At 45.0% G+C, this 17,537-nt stretch overlaps 1 protein-coding gene across 11 annotated transcripts in view; it reads right to left on the bottom strand.

The window, feature by feature from the left end:
• Positions 1 to 17,537, bottom strand: part of TPD52L1 (TPD52 like 1) — a 68,774-nt gene that overhangs the window by 32,163 nt on the left and 19,074 nt on the right. For all 11 annotated transcript variants that reach the window (XM_005280197.4, XM_065588521.1, XM_065588522.1 and 8 more), the window contains 2 exons: positions 12,593 to 12,708; positions 4,850 to 4,998 (listed from right to left, as the gene is read on the bottom strand). In XM_005280197.4, the coding sequence (XP_005280254.2) occupies positions 4,850 to 4,998; positions 12,593 to 12,708 (265 nt within the window). The remainder of the gene's footprint in view (positions 1 to 4,849; positions 4,999 to 12,592; positions 12,709 to 17,537) is intronic.

Below are 17,537 nucleotides of genomic sequence, written 5' to 3'. Positions count from 1 at the left end.
TAATTGTGCACATAAACACATCCAAATCATTGTCATTTATTTATATAGGGTTTTTTTGCAGACTCAATAATAAAAAATAATGTATAGTCATCTCTATTCTTTACTGAACCTCAACATCACAGAAACACCAATAAGGTGCTTTGCACATTCTTGTCTTTTTTGTTGTTTCTTTTGCTTTTTTGGTAAAATGTGGATGTCTGTACAACAATTCTACCCGGAGTTTGCGCCTATTCTTGTGCTTTGTGCATGTCACGAAGCAGGAGCCTCTCACTCTGCCTGGGAGCTGCCAAACCCTGCAGCACGTGGGGGCCACTGAAGTGCTTGCAGCAGCTATAGCAACTGTGAACAGCGAGTGCGACCTCAGGAGGGGGAAAAGGCTGACCTGTCTCTCTGTCCCTGCCTTCTGTGGCCCTTCAGCGAGAGCCCACCCCAGGGAAGATGGGTTGGGAACTCACTGGCTGCCTGCAGAATCCCAGGTTAACCACGCTCTGGCTGGTTGGGAGTGAGGGGACTGCCCAAGTGACCAAATGCGGCAGCTGCCTCCACTGACAAGACTTGCCTCTGGCACCACCCACACCATCCCCACGTCTCCAGAGGCAGAGCCCCCTGAGGAAGCTGCGCAGTGCAGGGTGCCAATCTCTGCTGGTAGCACCAGTGCAAATACCAATGTGGCGCAGTTCACAGTCCTTAGAAACAGTTCTTCAGGAGCAACAGTTGGGTGCCACAGGGAGGGGCACTGGTTTGCCCCTCTCCCCTCCCCCCCCCAATATCCGCCCATGTTTTGGAGGCTGTCGTGGCCATAAAAAACCCACAGTCGCTACATTTGAGAAACACTGATCAAAACCAGCCCTGACAGACCACCCAGGTCTAACTGGTTCTTTAAAAACTTCCAATGACTGAGATTTCACAACCTCCTAGGTAATTTGTTCCAGTGTTTAAACCAGTATTTACAGTTAAGAAGTTTTTCCTAATGTCTAACCTAAATCTTGCTGTAATTGAAGCCCATTACTTCTTGTCTTGTCCTCAGTGGAAAAGGAGAACAAATTATCACTAAGGCTGCGAGTACTCTGTCATGGATTCCGTGACTTTCTGTGACCTCCGTGACTTCTGCAGCAGCTGGTGCTGGCTGGGGCAGCCCCATGGCTGGCAGTTTGGGTGTGTAGGGGAAGGGGGTTGGGGAGTATGGGAGGTGCTTACCTCGGGATGGGGGGCTTCCCGGCTCCCACTGGCATGGCGCCCCTGCAGCTCCTAGGCAGCGGAGGGGTATCCACATAACATGCTGCCTGCGCCCACAGGTCCCGCCCCCACAGCTCCCATTGGCTGTGGTTCCCAGCCAATGGGAGCTGCAGAAGCCAGCACTTGTGGCAGGAGCAGTGGAGCCCCTACCCTGGCCCCTGCTGACTAGGAGCTGCAGGGATGCAGAGCCGGGTAGGAAGCCCCACTACCCTCTCCCTCCCCCAGTACCAGCCCCACCCCCCCAGTACCAGCAGGGGTCCCACACCACCTCCCCAAGCACCCGTGGTGCCCTGACCAAGTTTTAGTCAGGGAGGGTATTTTTAGTAAAAGCCATGGACAGGTCACGGGCCCGTGAATTTTTGTTTACGGCCAGTGACCTGTTCATGACTTTTACTAAAAATACCCGTGACTAAAACAGCCTTAATTATCACCTTCCTCTTTATAAACAACCTTATACATACTTGAAGACTTCTCATATTCCCCCTCAGTCTTCCTTCTCCAGACTAAATAATCAAAGTTTTTCCACTCTTTCCTCATAGGTCTAGACCTTTAATTCATTTTTGTTGCTCTCTTCTGGGCTTTCTCCAATTTGTCCACCTTTCCTGAAGTGTGATGCCCAGAAAGGGACAAAGTAAATGAGTTAGCTCAAACAGAAGGTATTTTGCATTCAGGGCTGAAAGATTTGAACAGCCTTCCAGATTTTCTTTTTGAAAGCTACTTTGCTGCAAAATGCCAGAGCTATTGTTGCAAATATAGCATCCGACTGGAATTAATGGGAGTTGCCCCTGTGCACAGAGGGCAGAACTTAGCTCTGTGTGTGCGATTGTCCCAAAGCTATGTGGCGACCTTGCAAGCGGCTTGAATCTATAGGAAACATTGGCCCATGGAGTCCATATTTATGGTCTTCTACAGGAGAAAAGCCATGGGCATTTTCTGCTGGACAGAATCCTTTGAAGGTGACATTTCTGGCACTATCAACAACACTTCCATGAAGTTGGTGAACATCTAAAATGTTTTCAAACCTCGATGCTTAAAGTTAATGCCTATATCTACAGTTAGGCATCGGGCAGATTTTCAAAGGCACAAATAGCAGTTAGGTGCTCAAGTTACCACTAATTTTTGGGTACCCCCCATTTCTGGAAGCCCATTTAGGCTCTTTCCAAAAATCAATGATAGGTTGGGTGCATACTTCTTCGTGCTTTTGAAAAAAGGAGCCTTATTTTTGGAAATGCTGAGTGTCTACAAATCTCATTAACGTTGGCTTGAAAGTCAGGCAATTTTAATTAAGATATCTAATATGGATTTAGGAGTCTGAATTTGGGCACCCAAATATTTTGGCCTTTGTTCTTTAATTGGCTCCTGATTTAATAAGGATGAAGGCAAATATAAACAAGGAACCTTTGTGGGTAAGGCACTGACTCCATGCTACCACATTGAATTAGAATGTTTATTCAACCTACAGTCATCATCTACCACCAGATTTTTGCCAGGAGAGATCCTTCAATGTAAATTCCCACTGAAGCCAACAGAAGCCCAGGTTGTGCAGCGCTTTGCAGATTTCGATGCTTTAGGGGGAGGCACAAAGGGCAGTTTAGACACCTATCTCCAGTTAATTTTCAGTGGGATAGAGAGGCCTAAACTGTCCTTTGTACTTTTGAAACTCTTCCTTACCACTCTTAATTTTTAATTGTAGTGACTGTCCTAATGATCAGGTCTCATGCAAATCATCCTGCTTAAATGCCCCTTCTATACAAGCTTAAAACAGAAAAGTTTGATTTATGAATTCTGCTGGGCTGCCTCACTGAAGTTTTAGTTCTGGTGCCTCATGACCATATTCTTTCATTAAACCTGGCTGAAATACATCTTCATGTTTTAGGATGTTTGTGTTCATTAAAAATACCCACAAAGCCAAACCTTTACATGGAAAACACAATTTGTTTAAAAAAAAAAAATCATTTTGCCAAAACCCCAATTTTTTATCACAAAACAGCTTTGACCGAAAACTTTTCACCCACACTACAATTACATTAGGTCAGTGGTCCCCAAATTTTACCTCCCACCCTCCCTTACCCCTGTCTCCACCTCCCCCATCCCCGGAGCAAGATCCAGGATTGGGGTTCCGGCTCAGGGCAGGGGGGTGCGGAAGAGGTAAGGGGGCAAAGGCTGGGACCCCAGCTGGAGCCAGGGACAGGGCTGAGAGCAGAGCCTTGGCCAGGGGCCCCGGGAACAGGGGCCGGAGCCAGGAGTGGAGATGGGTGGTGCTCCCACCCCACTCCCCCGAACATTCCTCTGTGCCCCCCTGGGGGGGGGGGCGCTCCCTACAGTTTGGTGACATCTACACTAGATTTTCCTTTTTATTATTATTATTCGTTCAATACTCAAGTGCTGTCATTTTAGGGAAGATACAGTGTGTTCATAAATATCGATGTTGAATCCCCGCTTTAAGTGCAAAACTCAACCTTAACTATGGAGCTGAGACCTGCACCTCAATAACGACTTAGTTTTAGAGCTGCTTGTTTTGTCTGTCTCCTGTCTTGCTGAAACACCATTTCTCCCAGATACAGCTTTTACCTCAGTTATTCAGTCAGAAGTTCAAAGTGCTGTACCTGCCCTAGGTCTCCACATTTTGTGGCGGACTCAGGGTAGGTCTGATCACTGTTTCTTTACATGCATCAGTAACTCCTTTCCTCATGCGAGGCCTATGCTAGTATTACTTGGCAGCACAAATGAAAAACCAACTCCCCACCCCACAAACAAGCACCCTTTTGGCAGACAACAATGAGCGCTAGACCATTAGGGTTCTACAGTATCATTGGTTTGTTTTTTAAAAGATTTACAGATAGAGACTTTTACTGAGCTGGTTTGTTAACACTTGAATTTCAGTTACCATCATTTCTACATTGCAAGTGGTACCAATACCCTGCATTTCTACAGTACCTTTAATTCACGGATCTCACCTAAATTGAGCTTCTCCACATACTTGGAAACTAGGCAAGTATTCTGGATATCCATATTACGCACAGGTAAACAAAAGCTGAGACACATTAAGCTATTTGACTAAACTCAAACTGCAAGCCAATAGCAAAGCTCTGAATAAACTCAGGAATCATGAAGTTAAGTCCCCCTGTTCTAACCATTAGATACAGCACTGTTTCTCCTATGGCTACTGCCTGCTTTCACTTATTGAAGTCAACTATGAAAAACTGTAGAAAATTCCCATATGGAGTCACACACAGCAGTTCTGTGAGCACTGGAAGTATTTTTTTTAATTCAAACAGAGGTATGTTTCTTGCTGCTGCTGCTGTTTTGGTACAAAGAAAAAAGCTAAGTAGGAAAACAAATATAATGCCATGAGATCAAAAATATTGTCCCACCAATCTGGGGTTCATGTGATATGGGCAACATTTGGTGGGGTACTGTAGGATTTGTTGTTGTTACAGGTTGTTTTTTTAACCACTTAAGTGCTTTGAAGAACCTGCCATGTCAGTTCCTGTAGCTTACTCAAGTTTGGCCACATTTTTCAGCAGATAGCACTGTATGAGGGCCCAAAATACAAAGTACACAATATGCTACTCAGTGGAGAAGAATGAATTTGTACAGGTTTTGTACTCACGCAGAAGTCGTCTGCATGTCGTGCCAGCTTTTGCTAAAGTTCTGTTTCAGCTCATTCATCAGGTTGATACCAAGCTTTTGTTTTATTTCTGCCAGGTGCTTTTCTTTGGCTGCTAACACTTGCCGTAAAGTTGAAATTTCATCCTCTAGCTGAATAGAATAAAAAAAATGTTAGCTAGTCATGGAAAGATAAATAAGTATCACATGGTCAGAGTTAAAAATCTCTACTGAGGTTCATGTGAATCTGTATTTGACAGTGAGGCATATGTGGGGGAAAAGGGATTAGAGCAGTTTTGCTGGTCCCTGGGAAGCTGCCCAGACGACCACATCCATTATTAAAATTCAGCTCAAAATGCACATTTCCTTAAATGTATGACCCCACACTCCCCACTCCATGCACCTAGTAAAGGGGAGAGTTATCTCACCATTGGGAAGTAACTTTGCAGCAAGAACTGCTTGGGGGCATCACGAGTCTTTAAATGACACAAGCACTTAATTCACACAGAAAATGGGAATGGGTAGGAGCAGAGGAAGACCATTTAACACAGCCGTCTTCCTTTGAATGCGTGAGCTTTGCATTTCCTATTTACAGCTTCAGCGTAAAAAGTATCACAACCCTCCAGTCTTGGACCATATAAAATACTCACCCCTCCCCAAATAGGTTTTAAATAAAGAGCATTGTTTTTCAAAAAAGCATTATGCTTTTTCTATGTGAGACTTTTAATCTCTGTTGCTGTTTTATATGTTTGAAATAAAAAAAAATGATTTTTTTTAAAGCATTAGATGTTACCAAGGGTGGCCAAATATTAGTCTGAGTACAACAGAGACTCTTATAGTGTAGATATAGGGACTGCTATTGGAACTGGCCCTTGTTTAGGAGGTTTGGGGTGTCATGCCATAAGCCACCTTGCCCAACCCAGACATGTCCTCCTCAGGGCTAGTAACAATCTGGCCCATAATTTATCAAATCATCCCAATATAAAGGGGAAGGAGTCATTTCTAGAGTAAAAACTTCACTACGTTTAAGGTACCAGCTATAGAGCCTAGAACAACTTAGTGCTCACACCCAGACTCCACATTATAGGCCTGGTTCTCTGCTCCACTGCAGCTCCTTAATGTCACTCCAACAGCTAAAGGGGCTGAATAGATAGAGTTGAAGAGATCACCGGGAATTTTCCTGGCAAAGGAGGAATTCCTACTTTTATATAAAGCTGACGGAGCAGAGCTATACCATCTCTGTCACATCCCCTGGTATGTGGACGTGCCAGGAGAAAGGGAGTGGTTGAAGAGCACTCTCTACTCTGCCTATCCCACTGGCTATAGGGATCCATAGGCACGCCAAGCATAAAAGCTAGAGCAGCAGCCCTGAAGACCTGAGAATGTCAAAGGCAAAAATATGTCTTAAAGTAACTTTGTTTGTCCACACCCAGCCTGGGAATGGAGGAACAGAGAATCAAGGCCTATGCCTTTGACTGTCTATTTCTGAAAAGTTTTTAGACTTGATAACGACAGACTAAATTTTACTTACAGGGGGGAAATCAGTGGGACTCCTTGCATAGACACAAAGAAAGCAGAAACTGCCCTATAACCTGCCATCTAATCTTTAGTAACATTTCAGTTAAAGGGAGAAAAAAAAAAAGTCAAACTAAGAACTGACCTTGAACTAACCAACTTGTGCATGAATAAGGTCTAAAGAATATGTTCAGTCAAAAGCAATCTATGGTGCTACTTTTCGTACTCTGGCAGACATGTCTTTTCAAACACATTTTATACAAAAATAATGCTGTTATCTACCTAAGACATTTGGCTAAGGAGAGGACAACTAGAAACAGTTTACCATTTATTCAATCTTCTCATGCCATTAGTCTGCATAGGGCTTAAAATCTCTACCTCACAAAACAGGCAGCTGCATGTAATAATTAAGTTGCAGTAGTGGTGAGGGTGAAGGACAAATATATAGTTATTCTTGTCAACACAATTAGAATTTCCATTAAAGCTGTTTTGTTTTTTCCTGTGTATCCTATTTATAGATATCGAAGAGTAGGGTGGCCAACTTTCTAACGTCTGAAAATTAGACCCCCCTAACCCGCCCCTTCTCTCAAGGCCCTCTTCCCCCAGATCCCACACCCCACTCACTCCTCACCTGCCTCCCTCACTGCTTTCTCCCTTCAACTCCAGTCTGAGCAGCCCCAAGGGACTGGCCCTGCTGGAGCTGGGGTTGGCACCTGGCAGTGCAGGTCAGAAGAGTGCTGTGGCTGCACAGGAGCTGCCAGGTAGCCCCACCAGCAAACTAGGGCGCGGCCCCTCTTGCCCAGCAGCCTCCCGCCTCTCTCGGCGTTGCCTACCCAGCAGCCCCCTTCCCCACCTGCTGGAGCTGCCCGAGTGCGGCTGGGGGGGGGAAGAACCAGCTGGTGGGGCAGCTCACGCTCCATGCTTGTGTGTATGGGAAGATCTTGGTAGATGAGTAAAATGCCAGGACCACTACCAATAATTGGAATCTGCATTATCATACTTATTGCCAAAAGCAACTAAATCAGTAGGTCTTAGTAAGCCACTGGAAAGACCTTAGCATAACTAAGCAAGCAGGTGGGGGTGGGGGTGGGGTTTGACCCTCTGTCCTTCCTGATAAGATCTCTGTTGAAATTGCTGAGATGTGTTTTAGAAAAACAGGAAGCTTATCCATATCTGCCCTTTGGGATGTGTTTGTCAGGGCCTTCAAAACATGCGGGCTCTGAAAAAAAACAATCTGTCTAATGGATGGTTTAAGAAAAACTTCTTGCTTAACCTTTGAAATTGCTTGCTTAACAAGTTCTTTTTTTGATTGACTTGTTATTGTTGCACTAACTCGAATAAATAAGGAGAGAAAGTATGGGGTAGTTGGTAGGGTTACCATTCGTCCGGATTCCCCCGGACATGTCCAGCTTTTTGAGCTAAAAATAGCGTCCGGGGAGAATTTGTAAATGTCCAGACTTACCCCCGCCCCCCCACGCAGAGCGCGCACACGGCTAACAGGGCAGCCGGCCGGATGGTGCCACTTACATGGGGCTCCGACAGCCAGAGAGAGCCCCTCCTCCACTTCCCCTGCAGCAGAGATCACTCCCTCCCTCCCTGCATTCGCAGATTGCCTCCGGCAGTCTGGAGCTCCTCCCCTGCTGCCCAGCCTACGAGCGGCATGGTAAGGGGGCCAGGCGGTCGGAGAAGGGGCAGGGAGGTTCTGGAGGGGGCAGTCAAGATACGGGGGGGGGGCTTTCTGGGGGAAAGGGATGGATAAGGTTTTGGTCAGTCAGGGTACAGGTAGGGGGTAGGGTTTTGGGGGGCAGTTAGGGTGGGGGGGTCTTAGGAGGGGGCAGTTAGGGGACAAGGAGCGGGGGGAGGGTTGGGGATTCTGAGGGGGGCGGGAAGTGGGAGGGAGTGGAAGGGGCAGGGGCGGGGTTAGGGCGGGGCTCCTCCCGTTCTCTTTTTTGCTTGCTGAAATATGGTAACCCTAGTAGTTGGACTTTTCAGGAACACTTCGTGGACACATTGTAGGGTCCCGAGTGGCCGCTGAAAGACAGGCCAATTGGACAGCTGTTGTACCACTTGAAGACCGCTTCAGACTTCGGTAATTATTAATTTTGGGGGCGTTTTACTAACCTGTTGTGGATGTGTGTGTAAGTGTTTGAGACTAAATAAAGTGGAGCTTTAAGTGGAAGCACTCTTGTGGTGTACTGATTGTGCCAACCACCCATCAGATGGCCCATTTCCATTGATTTATTTCTTGCCACTGCCTCACCAAGAGTAATTGTTACCAAGGGCTTTGGATGTTTAGAACCAGGGTAACACACTGGGAATCCCTTATCCTGCTCACTATGGATCCCCGCACTCTGTCCTCAGCTGCAGCCCTGCAAACCACGCTCTTCAAAGGAGCTGCTTGTGGCCTGAGCTGGTGCATGTGTGCATGCTGCCACAGGAGCTGCCACTTCAGGGCTGGACACAGGCTGCCACTCTCACACCCTCTCCTCCACACACACCTGCAGTAACTGGACTTTTAGTGTCTGGTTAGTATATCTGATCAGATACTGCCAGGTTCCCTTTTCAACCTGACTTTCTGGTTGAAAACCAGACATCTGGCCTGGGCCAGCTCCAGCATTTCTGCCGCCCCAAGCAAAAAAAAAAAAAAAAGGCCGTGATGGCAATTGGGGGGAAAAAAAAAGCCGCGATCGGCGGCGGCAGTTCAGCAGCAGGTCCTTCGCTCCTAGAGTGAATTGCCCCCGAATTGCCGCAGGTGCCGCCCCTCTCCCTTGGCCGCCCCAAGCACCTGCTTATTAAGCTGGTGCCTGGAGCCGGCCCTGCATCTGGCAACCTTATCTAAGTGTCCTGGAATCCCCTTTATCCTATTGGACATTGTATGATTTAACCCTCTAAACTGCAAAGAATTAGGCAAGCACTAGTGAATAAAGCACTGACTTCCAAGGCTGGTTTTATGTTATTGATCCCAGAACTATTTTTATCTCGCACACTAATACATTCTCTTACTCTGAAAACAGATCAAAGGTTCACTGGTCTTTTAAAAATCCATCCCCAAGACCAGCAACATACAAGACCAGGGGGAATTAAAAAAAAAAAAAAAAAAAAAAAAAGACTGAGTATTTTTATATAATCGGATATATGCACACACACACACACACACACACACTATATATCTTCTTTTGTTTGTTTAAATAAATACACATCAAGCATACCTGACAGCCACTCATTCTATTAACTGATTTCTTGTAGGCATCAAGAAAGAAGTGGGCCTTGAGGAAGGATTTGAAGGAGAGGCTAGCTGTCCTTACTGAATGACACAGGGAGAACACAGGTATAAGGAGAGTGTGGCATAAAGCACAGAGATAACTGTGAGAGATATGTACTATTGGGCTTGTGTGTCAAGATTAGTATCACTGGTGGAGTAGAGGGTAGAAGAGAGCTCTACAGGAACCTGAAGCTAAAGCAGGGAGGGGAGATTGTCAAAGGCAAAGGAATAACCAGCAGCTACATCCAACTCCCGCTGAAGTTACTTTCAGTGGTAGTTGGGAGCCTAAAAGCTCTTTGTGCCTTAGGACATGTCTTCACTGGCACCGTTAAAGTTTAACAGCTTGTGTAGTCATGGCACAGCGCTGGGAGAGAGCTCTAAAAAAACCCCACGTCCACGAGAGGAATAGCTACCAGCGCTGGGAGCACGGCTGGTGCACTGTCTACACTGGCATTTTACAGCGCTGAAACTTGCAGTGCTCAGGGGGGGTGTTTTTTCACACTCTTGAGTGAGAAAGTCGCAGCGCTGTCAATTGTCAGTGTAGAAGAGCCCTTAGGAAAAATAAAAATAAAAAATCTCTTCCAGGAAACTTGATCTTAATTTAATTATAGCCTTAGAATCTCCCCAAATTCTCCAGACTTTTTCTAAATGCAATGCTCAAGTGTTTTCTCTTTGAACATAATTACATGCCACTAGAATGCCGTGAGCAATTTAAAACAGTCTTAAAACAGCCCAGCTGACCTAGATACTGTAATTCTAGTGACGACAGAACAACTTTCAATTTGTCTTTGAATACTTAAATTAAGGGTCTCATCCTGTGTGGTGGGTTCCGAGTGCCCTCAATTCCTGCTGACAACAATGAGAGTGAAGGGTGCTCAGGACCTCATAGGATGAGACTCTTGGGGAACTCATTATTTGCAGGTAACTACAAGGAGTTTTCTTTATTTTCCCCCTTCGCTCTCTTTCAGTCTGCTCTGCCAGAAGAGTATGCAGATCAATGAACCCAAGAGCTAGTGTGTGCGAGCTGACACACATTTGCTTTAAACATGAAATAACTCCTACCCCATCCGCATGTCCTGAGCCAGATATATAAATATAATCAACAGTCATACATAAGCTTCTTTTCTATTATTTACAGGTGTACAAATTCACTATAGAAGCAACATGTAGCTAACATTTCAGAGACATTAGCCTTAAAAGCCCAACTGGGCAGAAACAATCACTTGGCTTTTACTCCTTCAGGAAATCACAAGTCAGTGTACAGAATGAATCAAACAAAAGTCTCAGTGGCTTAGTTAAAAATATCAGATAAGGTCATGGAGGATAGGACAATCAATGGCTATTAGCCAAGATGGTTAGGAATGGAACCCCATGCTTGGGGTGTCTCTAAACCTCCAACTGCCAGAAGCTGGAGCAGGATAACAGTGAACGGATCATTTGATAATTGCCTTGTTCTGTTCATTCCCTCTGAAGCACTTGGCACCGGCTATGGTCAGGAGAGAGGATACTGGGTTAGATGGCTCACTGGGCTTACCCTGTATGGCTGTTCTTATGACTATTAACTGCAATTTAAATATTTTTACTGCATAGTGGAGAGAGACTAGTCTCTGCTAAGAACTGACCTTAGAATTACATCATCTAGTCCTGTATCAGTGTCCTGTAGTTGCCAGTACCAGATGCTCCAGAGGATGGTTCAATTACAGAAGAACTTTCCTATGACCCTGCCAACTGTTAGTGTCTACTCATACACTGAAGCTTGAAGGTTTTTGTCTCTTCCAAAATGTTTGGCTTATTAAAATCCCTAGAATTGGAACTTTTATTGTTTTGAATTTCCCACCTTCTGGTTTCACTGATTGTCTCTTTCTTATTGTATTATGAGAGATTGAATAGAAGTTCACAATCATTCGATAATTTGATAAGCCTGATGTTGACTCTCTTCCTAACCTCACCAAAACTAAATCAATAGTGCCATGTAATTTCATCCAGTTCAGGCTCCCCCAGTGTCCTTCAGTCATTTGGGATTTTTTTTTTTTTTTTTGCAAATTCTCTTCACAGTACTGTAAGAAGTTGTGATGTCATGACATTGCAATCACCATCAGTGTTGTTTTCTCTTAAGAATCATGTAATCAGTTCTTTTCAGTAAGTGTATCGTAGGCTAGCTGGCCCTTCCAGAGAGAGAGAGAGAGAGAGAGAGAGAGAGAGATCTCAGCCCATCTCTGACACAGCTGATTTGCCTCCCCAGGTGGAAAAAATGAATCAAGTAACATGACAGTCAGTCATGTGACAAAACCAGGCCTCTGAGGGTTAGAAAAACAGAAGCTTGTGAACAGCTAAAGTGAGGCACTGCAGAGTGGAGCTGCAGGAAGAGACACTATCTTGCACTGGCCCCTCAGGAAGGTAGAAAGACCCAGCTGAAAGTTTTGTCTTCCATTTGGGGAGTGGCAAAAAAGGCAGGCCAGGCTGTAGGTCTTCTCCTGTGACCAGAGAACGAACCAATACCTGAGGGAGGAGGAGTTGGGCCCAGCTTTAAGGGGTGGGAGGAAGGAAGACCTTCGATGTTTGTTTTGGAGCTTTGTTTTAACACACCATACTTCAAGAAGAGTGGTTGTTACTGGACTTATGAAAGCCTTTTGTGCATGAGGAGTTGTGTATTGAGGAGCCTGGAAGAGGGGAAACCGAGGCAGGGTTCTTTCAGGAATCTTTCATTCACTATATAGGCTGCAAATTTAAGACTAATGACACATGGCTCGTCTGTTAAAATAGCACACCCACTAATTTTACCTCTGCCGTCAAGAGAGGATTCGTTTTCCAAAAATAATCTGACAGAATGAATCACCTTGCACTATTCTAGTCTAGAATAATTAAATAAAGGAAATATAATGTACTTGTGACATCTGCACTTCATCCTGCTAATAACTTCCAAATTCAGGAGGTATAACTATTAATATCCAGAGAATCAAAAAGCATTACCTTGGCTAGCTCAATCTTTAATTCTTCTTTCTCTTCTTCAGAAATCATGCTTGTGAAATCAATATCAGTGACCACTTCTTCATCTGTCTCGTGCAATGGCTGCGTTTCCAGCAGACCTTTGAAAATAAGAAAGGAATAGTCAATAAAACTCTTACAATACATTTACTGAGTGGTGGCAGGGAGGGGGCAAAGGGTGACCAACTGTACGAAACCTAAATAAAGGCCTAACTTTTGTTACATGCACTAGTGTTATCCAGGTCTTTCTGATACAGCCCATTTGGAGTCCTCTTTTTGCTTTTGTAAACCTATTGCAAATGATAGATTATCACAGAATCATAAAAATGCAGGGCTGGAAAGGACCTCAAGAGGTCATCTAGTCCATCTCCCTGCCTGAGGTAGGGTTAAGTATGCCTAGGCCATCCCTGACAGAGAGTTTTAAGAACAGGTTAGACAAACACCAAATGATGGGGATTCCACTCCCTAAGTACTGTTCCAGTGCTTAAATAGCCTTATAGTTAGAAAGCTTTTCCTAAGATCCAACTATGATGACTGGAGCTTGATGGACACATTACCTAGTGGTTAGGGAGTCTATTTTTATTTTAAATGAAAAGGGGAACTGGAAGAGGAGCCTGGGCCCTCCCACTCCACCGGGCTACGGTCCCAGACCCTGTGGGGGTTAACAAAAGCCACCCATGAGTGCCTTAGGACTGCCATCCCTGGGACACTTGCTACCTCCCACTCTATAGTCCAAGCTTTGCAGTCTGTAGCAAAACTGAAAAAAGGTACTGACTGTATCTTTAGTCTGACAGAGCCGACCACATAGGTTCCTCTTTTTCCAGAGGAGTTGCTGCAGCACCCCTTCTCAGGAGCACCCAGGACAGGTCCTTCTCTCTCTGCCTTGTCAGCCCCTTTCTGAGCTGTCTGGCTTCCTTTTAAGCTCCATCTGGAGCATGCTCTGCAGATGTGGCTGGGCCCAAAATTGTTCACGTGAGGCTTAAACACCCCATCACACCAACCTAGATCTCTCTTGCTGTAAATTAAGCTGATTACTTCTTGCACCACCCTTGTGGACATGGATAACAATAGTATTTTGTTGTATAGTTTTTGTATAATATTGACCTGAAGGCACCAACAAGATCAAAAAAATCAAATATCACTGGATGCAGCATACAACGCTACTGCATCATGATATAATATAGAATAAAACAACATGAAAAACCTAGCCTTTCTTCAAATTAAAAAAATAAATCAGTTAATAAATATGGATCATTGCTGTGTGATGTCCACAACAAGGATGACAATATAACTGGTCGATATAGCATTATGTTATACAGTAGATCAATATACACTATATTTTTCACGTTTCTTGTTCATGGTTATGTGGCTATCACTTATTTGCACTGTAGTGTCCAGGACGTGGATCTCCTGTGCGGTCTGGTCCAGGCTGAAGTTGATGGTGGGGTGGAAATTGTTGAAATCTAGGTGGAATTCTTCAAGGGCCTCCTTTCAGTGGGTCCATATGATGAAGATGTCATCAATGTAGCGCAAGTAGAGGAGAGGCACTAGGGGACGAGAGCTGAGGAAGCATTGTTCTAAGTCAGCCATAAAAAATGTTGGCATACTATGGGGCCATGCAGGTACCCACAGCAGTGCCACTGACTTGAAGGTATATGTTGTCCCCAAATCTGAAATGGTTGTGGGTGAGGACAAAGTCACATAGCTCAGCCACCAGGTGTGCTGTGGCCTCATCAGGGATACTGTTCCTGACAGCTTGTAGTCCATCCTCATGTGGAATATTGGTGTAAAGCTCTTCTACATCCATGGTGGCCAGTATGGTGTTTTCAGGAAGATCACTAATGCATTGTAGTTTCCTCAGGAAGTCAGTGGTGTCTTGAAGATAGCTGGGAGTGCTGGTAGCCTAGGGTCTGAGGAGAGAGTCCAAATAACCAGATAATCCTGCTGTAAGAATGCCAATGCCTGAGATGATGGGGCATCCAGGGTTTCCAGGTTTATGGATCTTGGGTAGCAGATAGAATACCCCTAGTGAGGGCTCTGGGGGTGTGTTCGTACAGATTTGTTCCCGTACTGTAGCCGGGAGTTTCTTGAGCAGATGGTGTAGTTTCTTTTGGTATTTCCTCAGTGGGATCAGAGGATAGTGGCCTGTAGAATGTGGTGTTGGAGAGTTGCCTGGCAACCTCCTGTTCATAATCTAACCTGTTCATTATGACTACAGCACCTCCTTTGTCAGCCCCTTTGATTAGGATGTCAGAGTTGTTTCTGAGGCTGTGGATGGCATTGCATTCTGTATGGCTGAGGTTATGGGGAAGTGAGAATGCTGGTAAGTCTGAAGTACAAGCAACAGGTATGGGGAGTGGAATAGTCCAGAATCTTGGAGCAGAGTATACTTGTGGTTATTCTTGATAGCTTAATTCACTGTGCTGTCACACTGAGGCCCTGATCTTACAAACAAATACTGATGCACATGCTTAATCTTACTATCATGTAGTCTCATTGAAACCAATGACAGTATTCATGGTATTTAAAACGCATGCTTAACTGCTTCCAGGATCAGGGCCATGATTTGCCTCTTATGTTCAGATACTCTGGAGATCATCAGCATCATGTATTATTCGATAAGTACCAACAGGAAAGAGTTTTACAAATGGCATCTAGTGACTGTCAGAAGAAATTTGGTGGCTTAAATAACTGGTGGATGCTTCCTATTCTCAGCTGCAAGGAGAATGTGGAACTTTACCAGACTCCATCTCTCCTTCCCTGTGGATTGCCTAGGGCACTTGGCTCATGGCATTTGTGTGTTAAACTTTGCTATACAACAAAACTGGTTCTTATCAATTTCAAACTGCAGTCCACAGGGTTCTAAATACCAAGAGTGAACCGGACCATAGTTTTGTTGATTTCACTCTGGTGCTGCTTGGCAAAGCAATGAGTTGCAACAGAAGCATTGACCTGTCTGGTGGCATTCTCAGGAAGAGAGCATTGTGTTGATTTATGTTTGGAAGCTTACCTTTGTAACCATATGGGTCAGAAACTTTAAAATAAAAATGAAAGCTTAAATTGTGCAGAAATTGATCATTTAGACACCACATCATGCTAGCTTGCTCAGAAAAGCTAAGTAAATGGGTTTTTAAACCCCCGACAAAACAAAGAAAAACATTTTACACAAACTGCAGGAAAATAAATTTCCAAATTATTTTTTATTAGCCAGAAAAGCCAATTATGGTTTCCAATTTATTCTGAGATTTTAAACAGTCTTACTAACAGCCTTTTCATAGCTCCAGTCCATGCTTCAGAAATGAAAGAAAAAAATTACAGACTTCAGCAGAAAAAAAATAAAAAGACTGTTTAAGGGTCTCAGCTTAGTCCTTCAAATACTCCATCAACCAGTATGTCAAAACAGCCACCACCATAAATTTCTACTTTAGACTCTGAAGCCTTGATAAATATAGTGTCCTTCCAATCCACAACCATATGTTTCCAGTGCAACTTCTGACCAGGAAAAACAAAACAAAACACCCCACCACACTCTGGGTCAGCTACAGCCTAAACAAAAGATGTGTTACAATGTGCATCACTCCGCTGCCACAGAGACAGAGCTACAGCTGAACAGAATTCAGCACAGTTTGAGGAGGATAAAATGAACTCTGGGGCCAGCCAGAGGCTGATCTAGCTCCTAATCTAAGGCCTGGTCTACACTACGGGTTTAGGTCGACTTTAGCAGCGTTAAATCGAATTAAGCCTGGACACGTCCACACGACGAAGACCTTTCTTTCGACTTAAAGGGTCCTTTAAACCGGTTTCTTTACACCACCTCCGACGAGGGGATTAGCGATAAAAATTGGCCTTTGCGGGTCGGAATTGGGGTAGTGTGGACGGAATTCGACGTTATTGGCCTCCGGGAGCTATCCCACAGTGCTTCATTGTGACCGCTCTGGACAGCACTCAACTCAGATGCACTGACCAGGTAGACAGGAAAAGACCCGCGAACGTTTGAATTTCATTTCCTGTTTGCTCAGCATGGAGAGCACAGGTGACCACGCAGAGCTCATCAGCACAGGTAACCGTGATGGAGTCCCAGGATCGCAAAAGAGCTCCAGCATGGACCGAACGGGAGGTACGGGATCTGCTCGCCATATGGGGAGATGAATCAGTGCTAGCTGAACTCCGTAGCAGTAAAAGAAATGGCAAAGTATTAGAAAAGGTCTCCAAGGCCATGAAGGACCGAGGCCATAACAGGGACACACAGCAGTGCCGCGTGAAAATTAAGGAGCTACGGCAAGCTTACCACAAAGCCAGAGAAGCAAACGGAAGGTCCGGGGCAGAGCCGCAAACTTGCCGCTTCTACGCGGAGCTGCATGCCATTCTAAGGGGTGCAGCCACCACTACCCCAACCGTGTGCTATGACTCCATCAATGGAGAAACACACAGGGAAGATGGTTTGGGGAACGAGGAAGATGAGGATGGAGGTACTGTAGGTAGCTCACAGCAGCAAGGAAGCGGAGAAACCGGTTTCCCCAACAGCCAGGATATGTTTGTGACCCTGGACCTGGAACCAGTAACCCCCGAACTCACCCAAGACCCTTAGGGCACACAGGAGACCTCTGGTGAGTGTACCTTTGTAAATATTTGTAAACATTACACATGGTTTAAAAGCAAGCGTGTTTAATGATTAATTTGCCCTGGCAATCGCGGCCAGTACATCTACTGGAAAAGTCTGTTAACGTGTATGGGGATGGAGCGGAAATCCTCCAGGGACATCTCCAGAAAGCTCTCCTTCATGTACTCCAGGCCAGTAGCACGTAGTCTGGAATCATTGCATAACAAAGCATGGCAGCGTATGGTCCCGGTGTTTGCTGGCATGCAGACAATATCCATTCCTTATCTCTCTTTGTTATCCTCAGGAGAGTGATATCATTCACGGTCACCT

Source organism: Chrysemys picta, chromosome 3 (assembly GCF_011386835.1).
Source record: "Chrysemys picta bellii isolate R12L10 chromosome 3, ASM1138683v2, whole genome shotgun sequence".
Taxonomy (NCBI): Eukaryota; Metazoa; Chordata; order Testudines; family Emydidae; genus Chrysemys; species Chrysemys picta.
This window is presented reverse-complemented; position numbering and strand designations above follow the sequence as displayed.